The 25,686-nt window shown below is 43.4% G+C and overlaps 1 protein-coding gene across 2 annotated transcripts in view; it reads left to right on the forward strand.

The window, feature by feature from the left end:
* Positions 1 to 25,686, forward strand: part of KATNB1 (katanin regulatory subunit B1) — a 944,775-nt gene that overhangs the window by 874,828 nt on the left and 44,261 nt on the right. For both annotated transcript variants that reach the window (XM_069654285.1, XM_069654294.1), the window contains one exon: positions 15,995 to 16,069. In XM_069654285.1, the coding sequence (XP_069510386.1) occupies positions 15,995 to 16,069 (75 nt within the window). The remainder of the gene's footprint in view (positions 1 to 15,994; positions 16,070 to 25,686) is intronic.

The following is a 25,686-nucleotide window of genomic DNA, read 5'->3' on the forward strand; positions in this document are numbered from 1 at the left end:
CAGTGACTGACCTGGCTGGCATGAAGGCTTGCTGGAGAATGCACTGAGCAAATAGTTTTTGACCTCGTACTAGTGAGACCTCTGCCAAGAGGTCCTGGAGTTGGAGGCTTTGTCCCATTGGGGAACTCTTCCAGTGGATCTCTTTGCTTCCAGTGTGAACAAGAAGTGCAAGTGGTTCTGCTCATAGGGAATTCCCTTGTCACCGAGTCCTGGGCGACGCTTTGACAGATGAGTCTGACTTCAACCTGCTCTATGCGTTCCCGCCGATTCCTGTCATACCACTGGTTCTCAGGAGACTGCGCCTGTTTGAGTCCACAATGATATTGATCGCTCCTGACAGGGTCCGGAGTAAGTCATTCCTGGAGTTGCTAGAATTGTCCATATGCCCTCCCTGGTGTCTACCACAGAGGACAAACCTCCTCTCCCACTTGGAGGGGAGGGTTCTGCACCTGAACCTTCAAGCCTGGCTAAGGTATGAGGGGTGGGATTTGTCAGGGACGTTATGGAGGTACTCCTCTTGTCTAGAAAATCCGCCACCAAATTCGTCCTCTGTCTGCATATGACATAGTTTTTCAGCTGGGTGATGGGAGAAGGATCTGGACCCTTTTACTTGCTCCACATCCTCTTTGTTACATTTTCTTCTGTCTTTGGCCTGAACGGGCCTGCAGATCTGTACGGTTAAGGGGTATCTTACATCCGTTTTGGTCTCCAAGAGGTCCCTTGAGCCAGGCTTCTTTTTTCACGATCCCCAGTGTTATGCAATTCCTGAGGGGTCTTTCTAATATGTTTCCGCTTTGCCAGTTTGTCGTCCCGGTGTGGGATTTGAGTTTGGTGTTAATGTTTCTAATGGGTACTTTGTTTTAGCCTCTTCATTTTATTTAATTCTGGTATCTCACCATTTAGGTGACTTTCCTGGTTTGCCATCACTTCCACTAGACTGGTGTGTGAGCTCCAGGGATGGTCAATTGAACCATCCTACCTGGTTTTCTCCAAGGATAAGTTGACTTTGAGAATTAGTCGTTGTTCCTTCCAAAGGTTGTGTCGGACTTGTCTCTCTCTCTCTCTCTCTCTCTCTCTCTCTCTCTCTCTCTCTCTCTCTCTCTCTCTCTCTCTCTCTCTCTCTCTCTCTCTCTCTCTCTCTCTCTCTCTCTCTCTCTCTCTCTCGCCTATCACTTGCCCCTCTCTTGCCTCTCTTCTCTCTCTTCTCTTCCCCCCCCAAAGATCAATTTTCCTGTCTTGTTTTCCTCCGCCTCATCCTTCCAATGCAGAGGATTGTTTCCATCAGCTGGATCCGGTGTGTGGCCTCAAGGACTCTCTCAGACAAGGGAGACCAGGAATGGTGACCAGCTTTTCGATGATCACACTGGTGCCTGAGCTAGCAGAGCTGTCTCCCAACAAACCGTGCCAAGACAGATGATTCTCTGCATCTCGGAATGCTATGATCTGCTGGCAAGGAAGTTCTTGAAGGCTTCAGGGATCCCTCCACCAGAGGGGTTGGCCACCACCTCGGCCTGTGATATGGAGTCCCTGTTCTGGGTATTTGCCAAGCAGCTATGTGGGCATCATTGTACACGTTCACCAAGCATTACTGCCTGGATTCTAGGTCTTGTCAGAACAGTCATTTTAGCATAGCTGTCCTTTAGAGTTTTCTGGTTTAGGTGGTGTCCTTGAAACCTCCCCTCTCCAGGAAATTGTAATGCTTTGGAAGTCCATCAGAGATGAGGAATTATTGAGAGGAAGGAGTCCATTAGAATAATAAGTTCATACTCAAGCATTGATTATTGTCTTAATAGTAGTAGACTGGTTAGCCAGACAGATATTAAGGAGAGAAGTATTTCGGACCATGCACTGCTTGATCTTATTAGGACTGTGTTGGATGGTATGGGGGACTGTGTTGGATGGTATGGGTGCGCATAATGGTAGGGGAACGGGTGGCGTTATAGGTTTTTTGATGATGAAAAGGCCTTCGATAGGGTTCATTGGAAGTTTTTGGAATTTACACTGCTGAAAATGGGGGTTGGTCCAGTATTTATGAAAATGATTGACTGTATTCATACTGATATTACGGCAAAAGTGCTTGTTAATGGGTTAATTTCCAAACCCTTTCGTTTGTCCAAAGGTACAAGGCAAGGATGCCCGTAGTCGCCGTTTTTGTTCAATTTGGCTTTGGAACCGCTAGTGGCATATATTAGGCAGTGTAGGGAAATTAAGGGACTTTGTGTTGGAAAAACAGAGGTTTAGGTTTTATCATATGCAGACGACATATTCTCCTTTCAAATCCTGAGGTATGTGGGTCACTATTGAAACACATTTTTTGAAGAGGTTGGGAAATTGTCTGGACATAAAGTGACCTGGAACAAAACTGAAATTCTTCCTTTATCCAGGACATGTGATAGAAATGTTTTGAGGACCTGGAATTATAAATGGTCCCCTGAGGGAGTCAATTATCTGGGTATACATATAATTAGTGATCTTAACAAAATGGTTCAATGCAACATTGATAAAACAATAGATAAAATTGTGACTACTATTAAAAAATGGGAAAGGTTGAATTTGAATCTTTGGGCAAAAATTAACGCAATTAAAATGGTCCTCAGGTACAATCAATACCTCTACTGATTTCAAAGAAACGAATATAGAAGGTTGATAGTGTTTCAATCTTTTTTTGTGGGGAATAGGTAAGAGACCAGGTTTCTCAAAATATATTTTGCTATGGGATGTTAAGGAGGGGTGGATTTGGTTACCCAGATTTGGTGAAATATTATAAAGCTTTTTTACTTAAAGGAATAGTTCGTTCAGAAATATTATTGGCCAAAAAGATGGGCAATAATAAAACAAATACCTAAAATATATATATTTTTTTAAGTCCCTATGCAAAGTTTCGAGCAAATGAAGCTCAAACTTTGAAATTGCAAGCACTAGGTGGCATCCATTTTGTGAAATGGATGCCGCCTGTGCTTGCGGTTGCGGCACTAATGAAGTAAAAGCCAGCCAGCTGTAGTAAACAAAAGCTATCACTGGGTGGCTTTTGCTTCATTGGTGCCGGACTTGGAGGACGGGGACCAGAGACTACAGGCAGGAAAACTGCAGCTGCATCTCGGTAAGTGCTGTTTTATTTTTTAAAATAAACACTAGCTGCGTTTTTTTTTCTAAGTTTTCCGGGCTGGTGGAGCCCGGAAAACTTAGAAATAAAACGCCAGCTTTTAAAACGTTGTATTTATGTTTGCGGTAGCTTCAGCTTGGAGCCCTCTGGCAGGAGCACCGGAGGAGCACCAGAGACCCAAAGTGAAAGCCAAGGCAGGCAGAAACACAACGCGGTTGTGTTTCCATGCTGCAGTGTTTCTGCCTCCAGCGGCTTTCACTGTGGAGCTCTCGGGCTCTTCGGGAGTTTTGAGGAGCTGCAAGATAGGTTTAGCTTGGGGAGAAAGGAGCTGAGTAGATATATGGATATATGGAATTAAGTTTATTAATCAAACAAAGGATGAGTATGATTAACAATTCACTGGAAGGGAGACTGGAAATGTGTAAGTTGTTGGCTGGACAAGAATACAATGTACGTACTTATATGCGTTTCATGCCTATGGAAATAGGCTATATAGAAGCATGGACTAAGCTTAAGGATATATGGTTGAATGCCGTTAACGTGGCCATATCGGAAGAGGAATGGAGGGATCATCTTAGACTGGGCACGAATACGGGAATGGATACGAGTCAACATCTTGTTAGGCAGAAGGTAGTTGGTAGGATTTATTGGACACCAGAAAAGATGTTTTAGTTGAAACTGAGGATAGATGTGAATTGCTGGAGCTGTGGGAGTGGTAGAGGTACCCTATTGCATTTGCTCTGGAACTGCCCGAGGGTACAAGGCTTTTGGAAGGAAATTGACAGAATTTATATGATTTTTGGTATAACCATTCAGAGGTTGGCTGCTAATGTGATCTTGCTCTTGCATAAAGGGAGGTGTGCAATGACTAGAAGGCATAATATCTGGATTGATAAGGCTATGATGGTAGCGATTAGGCTGATCCTTATGGTCTGGAAGATTAGGAAGAAATCTAATGTGGAGGACTGGCTGGTGGAACTGCAGATCTTGAAAGAATCTCTCTGAAAGACAAAGGTAGAGAAGATGACTATCTTTCACCATGGGCCCCATTTAATGCTTTATATGACTAAAAAAGTAGTGAGGTGGAGGGAAGAGAGGAAGGAGAGTGGGAGGGAGGTTCCCCCCTTTTTATTTTTTCTTTCTCTCCTCTTCTTTTCCACTTATTGTTTCATGTGACGATTTGTATGTCTTTGTGTGAAGTATTATATTTGCTTTCTTCTATTGTTCACATAGGATGGTAATGTGTTGGTGTTATTAATTGTAGGGTATAATTTGATTATAGTTGTAGATAACTTGTATTTATTCTTGTGATGATATTATTGTTGTTTGCAATCATTATAGTTAGTATATTTTATTGGAACCTGTGTGATGAATATGTATTTTGATGAAAACCTAATAAATATATTTAAAAAAAAAGAATAATACATTACTTACCTTTCTGTAATGGTCTTTCTGGTGGCATTGATGGTCTTTCTGGTGGATGTTCCCCCTACGGATTCCTCATCACCCTCCCTACCTGCACCTCTTGGCAGATATTAAGATGGATTTCTAAAATCAGCCCATAGGGGGAGGTTTTTAGAAGCCAACCATGTTTATGGTAAACAAGGAAGACACTCAGAGGTTAGCCAAAACCCAATCAAGGTAGAGTGAAAGAGCAGTCAAGGCTTAGTCTCAGGGAAAGTATGAGAGTGGTCTATGGCTACAATGAGTAAACACAGAATAACACCAATAACTCAAATTATCCAGTATCAAAAATAGTTATTTATTAGGCCCTTCTGAACACACTAAGCATAAAACAATCACAGGGAAGTAATGTATTCAAAAGCCATATTAAACACACATGTTTATATATTCACCCTTAGAAATACGATTGTATATTCATTAAATACCAGTCTTCCACAGGTGAGCAATTAAATGCAGGAAAACAGTTGGATTAGTTACAATAGACACACAAACCCAGTTTCATCTATCTTATGAAGTCCAGAACTAAGATGTATGGGACCTTGTGTCCAAAAAGTCACAAGTTCCAAATATGGTTTCTTCAGGGAAGGTATTTCAGAACTGCTGCAGTGGGCTGTGGTGGTGACTTGAAAGCTCTTTAAAGTAAGGTTAGTATTTACTTAGTTAGGTAAGTACCCCACTCTATCTTATTCCCAAGGTAAGTCCTAGGAAAGTATGCTTAGCCCTGGTTTGACGACCAAAGGCCAGGCCAGAGGAAGTATAAGGACATTGGCTGTACACCCAATGTTGCCCTATGGGAGATGGGGGAGGACAGACACTGGTGTGGTCACTCAACCCCTGACTCAGATTCTTCCCGGTGACACTGCATGTCTTATGGAATACGCTGTGGGCACAATCTTCTGTACTTGCTTCGGGTGAGGGAAGCCCAGGGGTCACAGGTGCAGAGGTCACTTTTTGGGTTGGGAGCTGGTCGCGGTTCTCACCAGACTGTTGCAATCAGTCTCTCTCAAATGAAGAAAAGATGCAGACTTCAGCACTTTCAGGACACTTCACAGAATGCTGAGAGATTTTCAACAGAGGTTGCCATGGTCAGGAGGCAACATGCAATCTTCCAGTGGTGAACACAGAAGCAGCCCGAGCAGAACTTCCCTTGAAGTGAGATGGGTGAAAATCCAAGGTCATGCGAATTATGGCATACGCTGAAGATCTTGCAAGTCCTGAGGCTCTGCTCGGGACAATGACGGTTACAGCGAGGTAGCCCAAAAAGGAGCTGGCCAGGAACTCTGGCTGATCAAGGGACACTTCCAAAACCTTCCATCAAGTGGATCCTCGAGCAGGGTTGAGACTGGTTGGTCCCACCGCTCAGAGGGTAGATGCACCAAAAAGTGTTTTCTGAGATCAGGCAGAGGAGCATCTCTGGAGTCTATGCTGGTCAGCTGCAGGAATTTTCCTCGGTTCATTAGCAGACTACTCTTCTTCATAGAAGTCTTGGTTCAACCGATGATCTGTCAAATAGCTGCAGGAGTTCTCCTTTTATCCAAAATTCAGGCAGAGAGCTAGCCCAAGCCCATCAACGGTAATGATCTGCAACATTCAAACAGCCCAGGGTTGCCCAGTTCTGGACAACCACTGGTCATCACATCTGTCTAGCAACAGACTTTCTGGCACCAGACAGTCCCAGCTCCCTCCTGTGACTCAGCAGCTTTCACAGGGAAAGGCGTTACCATATATGGCATTTCCTTACCTAGGAAGTCAGGAAGAAGGCCAATGGACAAGATGGCTATAAAACAAGCGAGAATCTCATGGCACAGTCATTTAAGGGTGCTATTCACCTTTAGTAGCCATTTGCAGTAAATGCAATAGTGCATAAGTATCATAAAACCAGTAAAAACCGCACAGCTGCCACCCGCTTGTCTCAGGCATTCGGTCAAAGTAACCAAAAAGCCATTAGGTGTAAAATGTTGTGATGTATGCAATTGTAAAAATACAAGTATTTCAAGAGAGGCAGGCAGTGTCTCAGTACTGACAGTCTTTTGGAGTAGTCAGTTTCCCCATCAGAATGAGCAAATCGGGCAAGTGAAATAAATTGGAAGGGTTTACTGACCTCCAAAAAAGCAGGACCAGGTTAAAAAAATAAGCACAAAGAAAACTGGGGGCCCCATGGGAATCTATGGAGGACTGGTGCAAAAAAGAAAATCTTTGCCAACAGCAGATAGCTAGTACTCCTTGGTTCTCTGGTCCCTCAGTGTAAGAGTGCTAAGGAAAAAGGGTGGAACTTGGGTCAAAGGGCAGGGTGCCTCTATATATACTGGCCCCTATGTTCTATCTGGCGCAAAGCCACGCTGCGCTCACTGGCAGCGGAAACATTTCCAAAGAGCAGCTGCTCTGGGAGATGGCTTTCAAAGATGAGGAATCCGTGGGACTAATGTCCATCAGAAAGAACATTACCAAGAGTTAAAGGAATGTTTCGGTCAGAAATATTATTGTCCCTGTGGGTCGGCCATGTGTTTTTTACCGTAATTCGATCGATCGTACAAACATTTCCTGTGCACCTTACCCGAGTTTTCGTCTCTTGAACACAAGCAAAATCAGGCAGCAGGGCGCAGCTATCTTGTGATAATCTTATCACTTGCTGCATCGCCCTGGGTGACCTGCGTTTGCGGCACTAAATCATATCCCCCGGCCCTGAGCCTGACATCACCAAATCATTTATATTCTCCTCCTCTCTCCGTGACGTTGCTGAGCAGCATAGCCAAACGCGCCCAGTCGTCACCAATGCGACTAGACGCGGAACCCGGAAAACACACATCGTCTTACAGCACAGCGAGTCACAATTAGGAATATGAAACTGTACTTAAAAAGGAAACAGCAAGACTAAGCAATTGGTAAAGTACATTAATTTCACATTAAGTGTTTCGATAACATTCGGCGTCTGACATAATCAAAGAAAATTGAATTTTTTTTCTTTGCTCTCGTTCCATAAATCCGCAAATGTTTATCGTGAGTCACGCGCTGTTCCTTTTGGGTACACAGGGTGTTCGTTTTGTCTAAATGAAGCACTTCGGTTGCTCGGTGAATTGCAAGGCTGGTGCATCAACTTGGCAATAGACCACCGTAAAGGTTTTTATGTTGCTCCTAATCGCCGATACTGCGTACGAACATATTGGACCTTGTCTGTCCCAAAATACGGTTAAGTAGATCCAGTGATTGACATGTAGCTGCAGCTGGCGGATGAAGAAGCCATCGGTCGGGGTCTGGAAAAGATGACAATCGCAGAACGGCACGATGTACCTGTTTGCAAAAGATAAAAATCGAAATGTGTCTCAGTAGCCCATCTTTATTACAATTAATAATTTTCTTTATTAGCGCAGAGGTGACACAATGTGAACCGGGAGAATACAACGTGGAATATCAAAGTACTCTGCTATTTGCTTCTGAGGCTAGTGCGATCGAGAATGTTGAGCTCTAAACGTAATGCGTAAACTGGGGCAAGAATTCGAGGTGCAAAAACAATGTAATGATTTATTAGCGTAGAGCCATGGAGAAACGAGTGGTGGTCTACATGCGTCTCGATGCTAGCCTGCACATGTGCTCGGTAGATAGCCCAGCACACAAAGTTTGTACTAGTACTTCATTGCAATATGCCAAACCGAACGAACAAGTACAATGTCACCCAGCAATAACGGTCAGCTATTCGTATTTCGACTAGTTCTGGTATGAAATCGTCTAGAGAGAAAATTACATTATATTCGGCATTTCCATTCTCTTGGCGCTTTGCAGACCGTAATGCAGACTCCTCCGTTCGTGTCAATGATTTCTCATAAATTGAACTTATATGTAACCTAGGTGCAGTTTTGGAATGGGCAACCTTATCATATCATACGTTATTCCACCCCCCCTTCAATTGAATCCCTTTCGGGTCAAAGGACAATAGAACCTTATACTGTGCACGGGACGCGTGGGCCTCCCAGCTCCCAAGTGAAAATTCAAAACTGGTGTCCTTCATTCAAAATGAAGATACATTCTTACTTCGCAACATACCGTGTCAACTCATCCATGAGAAGATGAATTTTGAAGCACGGGCACATGGAATTTGGGGCTGTCACCGCTCGTTTTTTGTGGCTCTGTTGAGCTGTAGGGGAAAAATTGCCAACGGTAGAATGCCCCCTATTCCGAAATTATAGTCGATGTAACACATACGATTAGTCAAAATGTGTCTAGTGATAGGCTCACCTCTGCTTATCTCATGGCCTCCTTCCCCATGGCATGTTTTCACAGTCAGTACTTCTTGCGTACCTAGAATGTTTTGTGGCCTAGGGCTAATCCCTTTTGTATGACGAGCAGATATTCAGCTTTTTGCGGAACTTTATTGCAAGTCAACTGCCAAAACCCAAATATTCTTACACACTGTTACCCATTGGTCATTAACACGAAAAATGAAGGTCCCACAGTATCTGGACTAAACTGTGAAATGTGAAAGCAATTGTAATAATTGTAATATATTTTTAAGAAAAGGACTGAGAGGATAGATTTCAAAAGAGGAATTGCATACTTTATTTGTACAGTTTATAGAAACATTTTTTGCAAAAATAAATGCAGACTGTAATCATTGCAACCGGGATTTGAACGATTTAACAAGCTCTACTTTGGGTGGACATGGCACGCTGGCAATGTTTTGTGGCAATGTATGTGTGCTCTGAACAGATTTGTGGGCGATTCCATGAGTATGCATCTCGACGACATTAACAATAAGATCTTTCACAAAATCAAATTCCATTTTCTCGTATACTGGTTTGACAACCCATTTTTTGCTTCTTTTCATAAAGGACATAGTGTAGCGAAGCATCCCTACGTTTCTTGCAGTCCTAGATTGTTCCCGGCCTACATTCTCGTTATGCGCCAATACCGCAAGTAAAGTCCTACATTTCATCCCATGGATGCCAAAATGCAATCTCTTTGGCCTGTACTTTAGGCACATATTGTGGAACACCTCCAAATCTCCTGTGTGACAGAATTCTGTGAGTCCCTTAAGATCTCTTGATAGCGTTTTATCAAACACAATCTTCTCAAGTGCTTTGTGTGGATGTGAAGGTGGGATCTGCCACTTCTTCTTCCGTGCCTGCTCTGGGGACAAAGGGCCATGTTCACATTGTTGGAAATGTTGGTTTTCTGTCCAGTGTTGAACGTTGGAACAGTGGTGCATTAGTGACTGCCATTTTTCCAGTAGAATTTCCACAGACCCATCACATGTTTTGGAGCTCCACCAAAGATTGTTGCTGAAAGACTGGGACCATTGCGAAATACCTTCCAAACCTTTTTTTTCCCTGCAGCCGAGATTTTTTTATTGATTGATTTGGCAACATGCCGTACATCAAATTGATGTTTAATATTTGGATACTGCTCTCTCATTGTCTTGGCTATTGAAACATGTCTGTCCGTGGCTATGAGGTCGATTTGTATTCCCCTCGATTGTAGATCTTCTAATGATTTTACAAAATCAAGTTTCTCCATGGCCACCGAGGATTTACATTGGGGCACCTGCATGACCACTGAACTCACAATTTTCTTACTTTCCATGTCCTGAAGATGGTAGGTGCAGTACTTAGCAGAAAATCTGGGGCTGTCACACTGTCCATCGCCGGCTAGCCTGAACCGTTTGTCAGGGAATGTACTTTGAATAGCCAATTGTTCAATTTTCCAAGCATCACTAATGGCAGGGAACAGATGCTGGTATTTGTAGTATTGCATTTTAGAAATGAAATGTAGTCCCACAAACTGAAAGAAACTGGATAACTTTGTGAAACTAGAACCACTGAAAAGTAAAGCTGCTGCACACAGTAGATTGCCAGCTGGCAGTTTCACCAGCATCGGTTGAGCGGACCATGAAAATGCTTTGTGACTTTTCACAGGTGGCATGTACTTTGAGGTTACTGCCTTGTGTTGACGAGTCACGCTCACCAATGTCTTTCCACATACTTTCCCTCCCACGGAATGCAAACATTTCAGCCACTTTATAATCCCCATCAAGCTGCTGTCGAATACTATGTATTTGGCCTCTTTTATTATACTGTCATCTGGCAACACTGTTGTTTTGGACTGAACTGTTGTGGACATATCAGCCAAACCGGACATACTATAGTCGATATCTTTGTCTGTTTCGTCGGTTGAAGCTTCATTTTCTGTCATTTCAACATCTGTTACTTGGGCATGGATAGGAGAAAACATCAATGTGGACTGTTTTTTGGGGGGGGATTTTTTTGTCGGTTGTCGATTGTGTCAAATGCTCATCTATTAATGTTAAACTATCATCTATAAATTCAATTTCACCTTCCTCTGGCGGAGCAGGCGCATTGTAGTAATGGTCCAAGAACACTTTGCTGGAATCGCCGGTCTTATTAAATTCCTTTTCTGGCCATTGGACATAGGCATCTCGAGTGTGAACACGACGCGCCTCAATGAATAGTTCCTCCATGGTGAAATCAGTTTGGCAAGCAGCATCTGCCATTTGTCTCGCTGTCTGTGTCTGCATAGTCCGTACTCCATCGGGCAACTACAGGACAGATAGGAAAAGGGATGTTCAGTGTAAATCCAACATACAGCGTTGTACAATTTGCATTTAAAAAAAGCATATAATGAAGGCCTTAGCACAAAACTATTGCCAACAATATAAAGTGTTTATAACTAACCTTATTTTTATTTCTTTTCTTTGAAACCTTCTTTACTCTAACATCAGCAAACTGACGCACCGACTCCGATCCACGTTCCTCCGGTTCAATATACAGATGTTGTATACATCCCTACAAAAAATAGTATCCATTTAAAATAAGTCATTGGCATTACGCATATAATTAGACCGACTTTCTTTCATTAGATGGTACTGTCAGTACGCATACCTCTGGCTCCGAATCAGCTGTAAGGTCTGGTTCTGGAACAACTACAAGGGATAATGTATTGTAGACGATGCTGCAGCATCTCCCTGAAACACAGTGCTTGCATTAGTAAGGGCAAAAAGATTGGAAACTGGACACACAATTTGGAAAGACGAGAAAGGTACAAATCAATAGTAAAGTAGGAATGAAACATTGTGTAAAACAATTCCACAATGTGAAAATATGATCAGATTACCTCGTCCTATTGAGCTATGAAGACCCATACCACTGGCACCGAATCGACTAAGAGAGATGTTGTAATTGTAGTGGACGCTTCAGCATCTCCCTGAAACACAGTACTTGCATTAGTAAGGACAAAAAGATTGGAAACTGGACACACAATTTGGAAAGACGACAAAGGTACATATCAATAGTAAAGTAGGAATGAAACATTGTGTAAAACAATTACACAAGATGAAAATATGATCAGATGATCTCGTCTTATTGAAATGTGAAGACCCGTACCTCTGACACCGGATCGACTAAGAGGGATGTTGTAATTGTGGTGGACGCTTCAGCATCTCCCTGAAACACAGTACTTGCATTAGTAAGGACGAAAAGATTGGAAACTGGACACATAATTTGGAAAGACGACAAAGGTACATATCAATAGTAAAGTAGGAATGAAATATTGTGTAAAACAATTTTACGTTGCGAAAATATGATCACATTATCTAGAATTCCATGCATAAAAACAGTCTGGTACAGAATAGCTAGGTACGATTACCTGATACGCGCTCAAAGTGGTTCATGACTCCCGGCAAGACATGGATGTTGAATCTTGTTCCTTCATATTCGGTGGATAGTCATGGAGTGGTAAAGGGAAAGTATTATTCGATTTAGAAATTCCAACATTACAACATGGCATGTAAGGAGACTGAATACGAGAAAATTACACTTATTGAAATGCATAATATAGCATAGTTATCCGTCCCCATAAATATTTTTCTATGTGGGTTCTACAAAACAAGGACTGATGTTTAGCAAAATAGTCATTATTTCAACAGCTACTCAATCACATAAATATGGAAAGTACTATAAGTGACATTTACACCAAAAATACAGGCGTAAAGCTAAATCCAGAAGCGTGACTCACCTGTGGCGGCATTTTCACGAATAAAGTAAGAATAGGGTTTGGGAGCAGTTTCTGAGTTGTTCTCAGTTCATTCCTCTTTGTGTACAAAGATGTGTCGTACATATCCGGGTCGAAGTGCAGGCTGCAGATGCGGTATCGATGACCCCTCTTGTCCTCCAAGACTTGTTTGACTCTACTTTCAAGCTGTTCCGGTGGATATCTGCAACGTTTGACCCATTCTCTTATTCGATCAACAGTCATAGGGAATACATGCATTGTAATGCCTTCGGATTTGTCATGGGTTTTTGAATGGCAACCAAAAATAGAAAATGCAGGCATTGTTTTAAATTCTGCAAAATAAAGGTCAACATTATTAGAAAATTATTTTGCATAAACGTGAGAGAATGAATTGGACCATACATTGTTAATTGCACACTTTCTTTTGGGCACGGGAGCAAAACCAGTGCAGCATGTGCGGCTGTATTACGGGGTAAAAAATACAGAAGCGATCAATTGATGTGTTGAAAATCAGAACATGTTACTTTTCCCTTGAATGTACTATCGTGCATGAAAATGAAACATGCTTATATTATAGACACGATCCGCGAAGGATGCAATACGATGCCAATTGACACTGATACAAATTGATATATCGATAACATAACAAAAGAAACTCAAGTCAATAGCAATGCACTACAGAGTTCGATACTTCGGAATAGATATAAATTTACAAATGAAGGAGATATGATTAGGATACCTGCCCCTACCTTGAGCAACAAGCAGTTGAATTCAGCAAGCAGAGTAATTAGTGGCAGGAGAACAGGGAGATGTTCACAGGTAGCACACTGACGAGTTCACTCGAAGCGGTCACAGAGCAGCATGTTCACGAGTTGATTTGCAGTGCTCAAAGATGTTCTCATGGTAAATATCCAGTGGTTTACAAAGAATAACAAAAAGGGGTGTGTTTGAGAATGACTTACGCGTATATGTTGTGGTATTATGTACATTGCAGGGGCACGGCCTGCTTCAGGGGAGCCTGCATGGAGACACGCGTCTGAGGAGGCCATGTGAACAATGGCCCCTGGGCGTAGAATACCTTTTGAAGTGTACATGTTGTTTGGCACCTTGCCAGTTTGCGCCCCTGACAGCACCCCATGGCTGCGCACATCTACTGGTGCGAACTGCCTTTGATAATGGGGGGTGGGATGGATGGATGGATGGATGGATGGATGGATGGGCTGGGAGGCGTGCAGACAAGGCACCGGAACACTGCTGAATGGAGACACACTTGATTCACTTAAAAACTGAAACAACAATTGATAAAAAATATATTGTGTTTTATTTGGTTTCTTATTTTGATAGCACAAAAATACTAGACATTGTAAAGGTCTGGTTGCAGCTCAGCGGGGAAAAATCCCCTGTACGGACCGCTGTCACTGGGGAAAGTTTGTCTAATTGCGCCAACGACACAGGCGGGTATTACTCGTCGAACGCGGTGTCCAAGCCTCCAATGAAGCCACCATGTGTACGAACGATAGGCCACCAGCCGGTACCACCTATGAAAGAGAAAGATACAGTCGGTTTTTAAATGACCAAGATAAGTGTATTAAACCGTAGTTGTTAATCACAATTCTTGTATGCAGTGGCATTTTTGCCAGGACAAATGCTAACTAGACATTGCACAATATTGAACGACTTTTATGCGACTATTAATAGAGAATTGCAAGACTAAACGGATATGACAATGATATCTGGAAGTTACGAGAATATAGGGGACAACCGTGAAATAGTAGTGGCCTAACTGACATCACAACCAGACTATAATTACTCGTTACTTCGATTAAGAGGGGGAACTGTTGCGCGAAGTTCGTCCATAAGCACCATCAAAATCCTCAACATGGACCGTGTGAGACGGACTGCCATGAAGTCTGGCAGCTCGGTAACGCATTGCGGCTGTGGATCGCCTTGCGATATGTAAGACAAGCATCCAGAGTTTTCTCGGCAGCAGCAGTTCTCCACCTCGGTTGGCATTAGCGCGCAACGATTGCAGGTACAACAGGTGGAAACACCGTCCATGCGACTAGGCCCAGGCTCTTCATCTGTTGAAACGTCTGCCCAACTGTTGCCCAAATCCCCATCGTTTAATTGCTCCTCGGAATACTCGGGCTCGTACAGGTAGGGCATTATTGTTGCCATTGTGGGGTAAAGAAACGAAAATAATTTATAGCGGTCGTACTGGTATCTGTTCACACGGGCTACAAGCAACGAAGGTAGCTGACCAGAGCACAGAAACGAGTCACAGAAAACTCAAAGAAATACAGCGAGAGGAGTGGAAAAGAAAATCTGCTGTTGTGTGTTGTGAAACGCTCTGTTTATACTTATCGAGGACAGAGGCTTCCTGCCGTTTCAATGGTGACACGTCATTAGCTGAGGCGCAGAGATTGTTGACACAGGACGTGCTTTGGAATTGTGAAATTGGCGGTACACGTCTAGTGATGTCAGGCTCAGGGGCGGGGGATATGATTTAGTGCCGCAAACGCAGGTCACCCAGGGCGGTGCGTCAAGTGGTAAGATTATCACAAGATAGCCACGCCCTGCTGCCTGATTTTGCTTGTGTTCAAGAGATGAAAATTCGGGTAAGGTGCATAGGAAACGTTTGTACGATCCATCGAATTATGGTTTAAAACACATGGCCGACCCATAGGGACAATAATATTTCTGACTGAACCATTCCTTTAAGTAACTTGTTCTTCTTTGGCCTTGTGGGTCATTTGATTATCCTTCCTTCTCTGGGCCTCCGCTCATTAAACCAGGTTCTGAAAGTCATCTAATGGTTCCCCAATGCTAGACAGCCTGAAGGTTGCCAGCTCTGTAGTTAAGTTGCATTTTCATTATAATAAGGAGCTGCCTATTGACATTGTTCCATTAAGTTCTATGGAAAATCTTTTCTCAAACTTTCTATAAGTACGTAAATATTTTACTTTGCTGTTAAATCATGTTGATATCTTGTCTAGATTGTTTGGGATTTTTAGAAACCATTTACTATTTTGAAAATGCTTGTTTTTTATTATTAATATACTTGGATGTAACTTTCACTAAAGAGTATATTTTCAGTATATACTAAATGGTCCTTCATGTATTGTGTACTTGGGTTTGATTAATTTTACATTCCCATCCTAAGAGCAAAGTCTGACTGCTTAGCCACAGCTGTGGGAGTCGGGGGGGGGGGGGGGGGGGGGGGAGGTGTAGCGTAACCTGGTGGAATGCCTGAAACTACAAGTTGTGCCTTCACCTGGAACCCTTGAAAAATCTTTGTACTGACACTGATGGACATTTCAGCTTTTTTACAAGTTGAACGAAACGTGGTCCTCCAATACGTGAAAAGATATGCAGTCCATACAATAATTAAGTGTTTTTTCTTTTTAGGTCACTCTGGAAACTTGATCTGTGCACCACTGTCCTGCCTCAAATTGAGAAGTTGCTCCAGAGCAAATATGAAAGGTGAAGTAATCCCACTGTGTGAGTACGTTATATGTGCAAGTGGAGCAAACAATTGTCTTGGTGTGTCGGTAAGGTTGATGGGGTGTGCAATTGGCTGAGTGAAAGAGGATAGAGTTGTACAAGACAAATTATTCAGCAAAGTGTCTCTTATACACCCTGAAATGATGCAGACCAAGCTAAAAGAGTAATTGTAGCTGATGTGTGAATCACTTGTTGGAAAGTATTTTCAGTTTTTTCACTCATTTATACAGCATAGAAGAACCTAAAGGAATCGAACCACTAAGGTGCAATGTTAATGATTGTCTTACATACGTATTAAGCTGAAATACCAAATCATATGCACTACTCCAGTGATAATGTTGGATTTTAGTAAACTTTTCTACTTGTGTTGGTGTTTCAATACTGTCCCTTGATAGAAGTATATGTACACTTTGTCCAGTGATAACAAAAAAGAGAATCATACATCTCATGTACATTTTGTTCTGTCTGATTTATATATGTTTGTTTTAGCCAACCCGTGTTCCACCCTGCAAGGGCTTTCTCAAAAGATTAAATCAGGGTATCAAATATCCCTATTAGATGAATTACATTATTTCTACTTTCCTTCGCACGGTCCATTTTGTTTATTGATCATCGATTATAATACTGAGCAGTGTTGGCTAAAACAAACATATAAATAAGACGGAACAAAATTGACATGTTATGTTATTGGGCATTTGTATAGCGCCTTTTACCATTGGTAGGATTCCAGAGCTCTATGGGTTGAGCGCCCTCATGGACCGTAGTCCATGTCAGTGGAGAAAGTAGCGTAGTAAAGTGCTTGGGTGCACTCAGTAGGTGTGCAGCCAGGGAGGATTAGGTGGTGTGTAGCTGCATTCTAGTGCTATGCATGGTGCAGTGGTTGTGTGAGATCACTAGAATGTGTGCAGCAAAGCCAGATGGACTTGGGTAGCTGCGTTCTTGCTGCAGCAAAGATTGTGAATGGGATTGTGTCAAGCTAGGCTGGTTTTCATGGGATATAGCTGCGGTCTAAAGACTGGTGAGGTGATCATGGGTTTGTACATGTATGTGTGCAACTAGGCTGAATTAATCGAGGGTTATAGATGCATTCTATCGTTTGTTGGTGCTGAGGCAAGAGTTGGCATATTGTTGTGTTAGTGTTTGTGTGGATTTAAGAGGACCTTGTTCCTGATGTGTTTCCAGTGCCTGTTGAGGGGATGGTATCTCCTTGTCAGGTTCCCATTACATTTCTCTGCTATACGGAAGTTCTGGGTTTCAAAGAACTGTGTTTTGCACAGGAAAGGTGCAAGATTTAAAGTCGATCAAGTGTGGGCAAGAATATCTTTTCCTTAAAATTGCTGTTACAGGAGTAGTCCCAACTCAAAATGGTGGGCATACAGAGAAGCAATGATTGGCTATGGGGTGATTGTGAGGTAGTTTGGAATCTGGAAGAAGATTCTAAACTGCCTTTCATTCCTGTAAAGTCCAAGGAAGGTCACAGCATACAGAACTCCAGTAATAAACTAAGGAACAACTGAAGAAGATCTTACAGGAAATATCCTGTCACCTCAGATGAAACTCCAGAACTCGAATAAGTGCAGAGACCATTTAGAACATTATCTTTCCATGGAAAGAAATGAAAAAATGAAGGTTCAGCCTTTATATAGTTAAATCTTAACCTTAGATTTTGGTGAAAAGACTGAGCAACTTTATCGTTTCCAGAACATAGTTCAATTTAAAGCAAATCGGCAGAGCATAGCATGTGAATATGCAGGACTTCAGTGCTATGTATGTTTTAGAAGAGAAGGTAGTTAAGGCTCAAGACTTCGTTGCGACCGATATTAGAGGAAAATGACCCCTATATGTGTGCGGACGTTGAAAACGCATCTCATATTTGACAGAGCTCATCGTATTCCAGCAGCACAGTAAATATAGAGCGCCGGGGGCCAAGCTGAGTGTGTCACGTTGGAGAAGCAGCTGATTTGACAGAGATCTACATCTACTAGGTGCACACAGGCGTGTGATCGAAGGAAAGTAATTATTTCCCTTGCGTACAGCAACGTGGATGAGCGTCCAATAGTTTCAGCATTGGAGCAAGTATGTGCTTGGAAGCTTAACGTGTAAATAGTTTTAGTGCAAAATGTGAACCGGTAAAGAAAAACCAAAGGCATATTCAGCAATACATAATAAGCACAACCTGAGTAGGGGTTACCAAGAAAGGAAATCTAGTGTTCAAGTGGAACGGGCCATCAAATGGAAATACTGATTCTCTAAGAACTGCCTAGCAGGAAAAGAAGGAACTTCACTGAAAACAGGAAAGATTGCCATACTAGAGAAGACTGTATAGTCAGACCTGTAACCTATTGCATGCGCTCAACCCTTTCATAAAAAATATAACGCAAGAACCATGAACAAGTCTTTATTTAAAGGTCTCCTTTTGTTGGACCATATTGGAGTCTAATGCTGGGATCACACCAAATATAAATCAAGATCACAGGTAATTACAAAACAAAGTTGCAAGTAATGAATTGATTAACATTCATTAAAGGCAAATTCAAAAAAATCTGAGTTTTTAAAAACTGACCTCCACTGTCGGAAACACAACCAATTTAGACACACTCTTTGGACAACTATATGCCATAGAATACTTGTTAGTGCCAATTTGACACGCTCGTTAGACAACTAGATACCCTTCAAATGCTTGTTAGTGCAAATGGGGACCTTTATATAAAGACTTGTTCATGGTTCTTGTGTTTGATATATTTTATGAGAGTGTTGAGCGTCTGCAATAGGTTACAGGTCTGACTATGCAGCCTTTTCTTAGGTGTGGTTAGGGTAACACACCACTGTCGCCTGTGTCTCAGCTTGACACCACATCATATGCATTTTTCATTGGAATTCTATGATATTATATTGAGAAGGGACGCTAGCGCACCACGGGACGAGATACCCTACTGACTATACATACTAGAGAAGAAGTAGCACAGTCGGTTCAGATACTTGGAGATAGATATCTGTTGGCCTCAGAGCGTAGTGTATGCCTGGTGGGGGGAGGTAATGATTCAACTCTGTGATGGCGTGGGGACATCAGTGCTACTTGAGTTTTAGGTAAAGAGACAAGTTTTGAGTATCTTCCGGAAAGCCATGTAATCTTGGCTGTGTTTAATGCGTGGAGGCAGTGAGTTCCAAAAAATTGACACCAGGGTTGAGTAGGTGGACCCCCCCTCTGATCCTGGCCGAATTGGAGGCAGGGACCACTAGGAGGAGGGCTCTGTTTGACCTAAGGGTGCGATCTGGGTGGTAAGGCGTAATTTTTCTTATAGTTATTTGGGGGCTGCTTTGTGCACCTCTCGGTGAGTAATACACAGGATTTTGAAGGTGGCTCCACGTCCGATTGGGAGCCAGTATAGGGTACGTAGAGTGGGTGAGATGTGGTCCCTTCGTCCCAATGCGAGTAGCAGTCTGGCAGCCGAGTTTTGGACTCTTTGAGGTTTCTTTAGTTGGTAGGCTGGTGCACCCAGGTAGAGGGTTTGCATAATCAAGCCTGGACATGACGATGAACATAATTGCAGCCAGTCTATTAGGGTAGATGAGGTAGGGTAAGATGCATTTCAGAAGCCTAAGGTGTATGCGAGACAGAGTTGGGTCCGAATCCATTGTGCAGTTGAGGTTTTTGACAATGTTGGTGGTTGGGGGGCTGAGGGGGCAGTCGAGGACCAAGTGAGGGTGGCTAGGGAGTCAGTTGGGGGAATAGAGCATTTTTGTGCATACCATGATCTCTGTTTCCCCTTGGTTTAGTAGGAGACGGTTAGTCGTCATCCAGCGGTCAATGTCTGTGAGACCTGCTGCTAGGTCAGGGTGAGGGTCAGAGGTTGATTTAGGAATTCTCAAGATGTTTTGTGTGTCATCCGCTTATTTATAGCATGTGAGGTTGTGTGAGCGGATGATCCTGAGCAGAGGGGTCATGTAAAGGTTGAAGAGAAGGGGTCAGAGGCAGGTGCCTTGGGATTCTCCAGTGTTCGCAGGGCGTGCGGTAGAGTGGAAAGGGTAGTGATGTAATGTCTGTTAGTGAGCAACAAGCCGATCCAGGTGAGGGCTGAATCTTGTATTCCTAGGGAGTGCAGTCTGTCAAGGAGGGAGGGTCATGTGGTTAATGGTGTCAAACGCTGCTGAGCAGTCAAGAACAAGTGTTGTGCATCCTTCAGAGTCTGCTGTGACTTTTAGGTCATCCCAGATAGAAATCAGTTGTTTCTGTTCTGTGGCGCGGACGGAACCCTGATTGCGCAGGGTCTAGCCGATTGTTTGATTCCACGGAACCATTGAGCATTGAGTATGCAATGCGGTCAATGAGCTTTGCCAAGAATGGGGTGTTGGAAATGGGCCTGTAGTCGATTGGTGAGAGAGGGTCGATTTTCTTTTTTTATTTATTTTGTTTTCTTTTTTTTCTTTTTTTTTCGAGAAGAGGTTTTACATGTGCGGTTTTGGAATGGACTTTGTCAGTTCTCCTGTACAAGTGAAGGTGAAGATTTCTTTGAGGAGAGAGGCAAGACAAGGTTTGATGGGGTTGAAAGAGCAATAATGAAGGTTTCTCTGGGGAGATCAGGGTTGACTCTTGTAGTTCTGGTGTTGGGCGGGCAGACAGATTGGAGAGTTTGGCATTGAATGTGGCCATCCTGAATAGGGATGTTTTGTGGAAATGTTCAGAGAGGGAGTTGCAGAGCATTTGTGAGGAGGCAGTCGGGGCAGTGGTGAAGGACGGGTTCAGGAAATCTGTAATGATTCTGTAGAGCTTTGAGCTGCCGCTACGGCAGTTCATGATCCTTTTATTATAATAGGCTTTTTTGGCCGTTCGGATCTCTGATTTGTAATTTCGGTGGTGGTGGGCAATACTGATTGGCTTTGCGGTGTTCTGGAGGCTCGCCATTTGCGCTCAAGGGAGCAGTTAGGGTTTTTAGAGTCTTCAGGTGGGGGGGTGAACCATTTGGAGGTTAGTCCTTTGCAGGAGGGAGCGGATTTGGAAGGGGCTAGGGGAATGAGGGAGTCATTTAGCTAGGATTTGAAGAGCTTTATGAGTAAGGGTCTGCCTGTGGTCGGGAGTGAGGGGAGGGCGCGTAGCAGTCCCTCGGCCAGGCTCTTTAGTACCTTGACCTTGTTCCAGCACTTGAAGTTAGATGTAGGGGTAGAGGAGATCATGAGGGGAGGCGATATGAGGAGAGAGAAAGGTATGGCAGAGTGGTCTGTCCAGATGAAGGATCTAGGGGTGAACGTGAGATGAGGTCAGAAGAGCTGAAAATGACATTGAGGGTGTGGCCAGCAGCGTGTGTGGGTCCTGTGATATACTGAGTGAGTGCCTCTAGGCGGTCGACCAAGCGTAGAGTCATTGAGTTGTTGGGCATGTCAAACCAGATATTGAAGTCCCCCAGTAGGGTGAGTGTAGGGTGGTTAACTAAAATGGCCGCTACTGAGTCGCATAGGCTATTTGCAAAAAGTGGCTGTCATATTCGGGGGCCTGTAGATTAGTAGGAAGCTGGGCGAGAGAGTAGGCAGGAAAGAGGGTTTGACTAGAAGGGGTTCGCAGTTAGCTGTGCTGGGTTGTGTTTCAGTAGAGGTGATAGAGATGTGTGGTTTGTAGAGGATGGCTAATCTGCCTCCTATAGAAGGTCTGTTGTGGGTGGGGAGTGAGTAGGCAGGTGGGAATGCTTTGCAAGCGATAGGCTTGAGGTCGTCTGAGAGCCAGGTTTCCGCGATGAAGATAAGATCGGGATTCTCTGAGGTTGGGAGATCATAGATGCTGTATGTTTTTGGCCACGGAGCAGGCATTGAAAAGGAGACATGTGACTTTGTGAGAAGTACAGGGGCAGTGTTTTTCCGGGTGTCCAGGGATGACAGGGCTGGGATGGTATGGTCAGAGTTGCCTGTAGGTTGGTGTTGGTGGCTAGGAGAGGGTAAATTGGGTCTGACAGTGTAATTGGACGGAGGGAGGTGGTCAAGGGGAGGCATACTGTAATTGGGTGCGGAGAGGGCGATGATGGTTCGGGAAGACAGAGCGGGCAGTCGCAGGTCTTCAACAGAGTGTGGCAAAGGTCATAGGTTTATGTGAGGGAGGGTGTGATAGGAGGGGTGTGGCGAGAGAGCTGCAGGGTGTGTTCCCGAAGGTAGGTGCAGGGTTTGAGCTGGTGGTGGGGCAATGTTTTTTTGAGAGCCTTAGGGTTCCTCTGGGCTGAGAGTTGGCTGCTGGGCGGTGGGAAGCTTTGGGTGGGAGAAGGCCTGGAGAAGCGGAATGGGATGATAGGAGGGGGTGGCCAGGGGTTGCTGAGAGCTTTGTAGGGTGTCAGTTGTTCCTGGGTGCGCCAGAGTGTCCCTCTGGTCTGAGGGTTTGAGGGTGGGTGCTGGGAGGAAGAGGGAGGCTGTGAGTTCTCTGGGAGGGTGGACGGGGAAGAGGGTTTTGGAATGAGAGGAGGGCAGGCGGTGGTTAGTCATGGTGGGCCAGAGAGTTCCTCTGGTCTCAGAGTTGGAGGGTGTGTGGTACGTGGTGGTGGCGTTGGGCTGGTATGTGTGTGGCATTCAAGTGGAGGGGTCGGAGGAGAAAAGGTTTTGAGAGGTGTAAGGTGAGTTCAGGAATGAATGTGCGAGTGTGAAGGATGTAAGGCGCATGGGGTGTATTCTGGAATGTTAGAGAGATCCTTGTGTATGTGAGTAGGTTAGTGTGTAGTGAGAGGCGGTGGTGTGTGTGAGGGATTCTGGGTGAGTGCAAGGGTGAAGGTTGCAGGGCAGATGGGGTGTATTCTAGAATGTCCGGGAGCTGCTCATGTATGTCAGTGGGGACGTGTGTGGTGTGTGGCGAGTGGCAGTGTGGTAGTGCGTGAGTGAGTCTGGGTGAGTGCGGTACTGATGAACGGGAAAATGGTAGGGGGGTAGAGATCTTGGTTGTCGGTGGCTTGAGTGTGTGCTAATGGCCATCCTCGAATAAGGGTGTGGCTTGAAGGTGGACAGGTTGGAGGGACTAGGAGCATTTGAGCTTGAGATACTACCGTAGACGGTAATGGCTAGATTTGAGAGGATCTGACTAGTCTGTTGAGACGCCCAGACTTAAGACGGCAATGGCCAGTATAAGCAGTAAAATTAGAAATATCATCAAATATAAATGGTTGGGTTGAGATACCTGGCTATTGCGGGGTGCCCAAACATGAGACTGAAGTAGTACGTTTAAATAGTCAAAGTTGCCAAAACTGGGATAGTTGGCTATTGGGAGAGAGCGCCCAAAAATTGAGACAAAAGCAGTGGATATAGGCAGCTAGATTGTGGCAGTGTTTTAACGGATATAGGACTGGAAGGAGAAACACCTAGAATGGGAACACAACAGATATGATGCTCTCTTTTTTGTGATTGGACAATGTTTACATGTATGTATATTAAGGGGCATTATTGAGTCACTAATACAAGTAGAGAACCTTATTAAAAGCAAACATTATTACCGTAGGAGCACAGGTGATTTGGTATTTCAGCTTTGTTCAAATAACACACTGGGCCTCATTATAAGGTTGCCGGTCCGGACAAGTTGTTACCGGACTGGCAAACTAAGAGTTCTGCTCGCGGGTGCCTTACAGCCCTCCAGGTGTGACCTGGCGGGCGGACCGGCACCCGCGAGCAGACCATGTCCGATGAACCGACACCATTCCTGAATGGTGCCGGTGCATCTGGCCTCCCCATTCCCATTGAGTCCAATAGGACTCAATGGGAATAGGGACTAATATTTTCCAGCGCCCGGGAATGGGCAATTACCGGGTCCACCGGGGCTGTAATGCCCAAGTAATTGCCCATTCCCGGGCGCCGGAATCATAATGAGGCCCACTGTGTGGTTAGAGTGGTTTTACCAAATGTAATACATGTCTCCTGACACTGGAATTCTAATAAGGGTTATTTGTCACAGAGGAACACGTTCAAACCCTCCACGTTTCTTTTTTAACATAAGTATTACACTTTAACAAGCATTCTGTAAGTGCATTCCATAGTTCTGAAACTTGCCGAAAGAGGGTCCTAGCACTTGTTTGTTTTTGTAGTTTGGTGTGTGTGATGAGCATTCATTGTTCGAATGGAAACCTAAGTTTGTACCATTCCACTTTTGAGCAAAGACAAACCAGTATCTATTCCATGTCTGACCTATTTGGGATTCGCAATTTATTCTAAATCCACCTCAGGAACCGCTATGCAGAGACTGAGGAGAAGGATTCTGCCTTTGATTTGCCAGATACATTTTGTGTATTTACCTTACTCCTATCAATCAAATTCTACAAAAGAAAGCTCGTTCCAGCATTGTTATATGGTTTGAAATGTCGGGCTCCTCTGAGGAGTGCAATATTGTCCCAACTTGAGGGTTCCTTCTGGACAAGTGCACTTGGACTCCAAAATGCTGTTCCTATGCCCTTTATTCGCTTAGATTTGGGGTTACAATCTTGGCGGTCATTATTTGATTGGAACAAGCTTTATATTCTTCATAAAATCCTGAATTCTCCAAAGAACTCCTTGTATGCAAAATTCAATTCAATTAATGCTTTTGTTTTGACAAAATTTGACTCTGGGAGACAGAAATAAATGGAAAGCCCGTTTTTTAATTAAAAATAAACTAAAACAATATGATTTGTATAGCCAGCACACTGAAATAGCTAGTTTTAAAGTCTTAAGGAATATTAGATTTGAAATAGACCCTGTGGTTCACTCCCTAAATGCAGTCATTGCTTTCCTGATCAGAAAAGATGAGCTATCTATCTGCGTTTTCTATTTAATCTGTTGGGCACATTAAATAGATGGTGCTCAATAAGCTGTAGCACACAAGATGAACCGTTCCGTCGCTTGTGTAAGGATCACAAGAATTTAGAAACCCTTAAGCACTTCATACTTTTTTGAGAGACAATTTTGAACTGGAAAATTCTCATACTTTGGGAAATGTGTTTGATACTAGTGCTATAAATTGTTATGGGTACATTTCATAGAGTGGGAGCTTACGTCTCTGATCATTGAATTAATTTGGTCCTTAAATATCATTTCTGATCATTGAATTAATTTGGTCCTTAAAGATAATTCATAAACGAAACTGTTATGATGGCAAATTTTAGATTTAAATATTTTGAATGGAACTTTTTAAGATTGGTATATGTAGGTTGTATGATTTTATTTATTGTATCAGGATTATTATTACTGAATTGTGTATTTTGTATATATTGTAAAACGTTTTACAAACTATAACAAATAATAAAAAAAGATAATCGGGTGTCGGGCCGTAGTGCTAAATTAGTGTGCCCAGGCTTTTAATGTTATTCAACCCTCAACTGATGTATGAGTGAGCTGCGAAGAATTTGTAATTCTTAAAGTGGTGTTTTGTAACACTGAGGGACATGAAAATTATGCCTTTGTTGGCTCCAAGAAAGAGAAAGTTGCAAAATTCCCTCTTGGCACAAACAATAGTGTGAGCGATGCTGCTGCAATTAGCAAGTTCTAATCTGCCTCAAGATAATAACTTGAACTTACTTTAGCATTTGCTTGAGCGTCCATGGAGAATGAAGTATCTAGCATGATGCCCAAGGTTCCAACTATGTCAGCAGGTTTTAAAGGGGCCTGAG

Source organism: Ambystoma mexicanum, chromosome 1p (assembly GCF_040938575.1).
Source record: "Ambystoma mexicanum isolate Mex_15411 chromosome 1p, UKY_AmexF1_1, whole genome shotgun sequence".
Taxonomy (NCBI): domain Eukaryota; kingdom Metazoa; phylum Chordata; class Amphibia; order Caudata; family Ambystomatidae; genus Ambystoma; species Ambystoma mexicanum.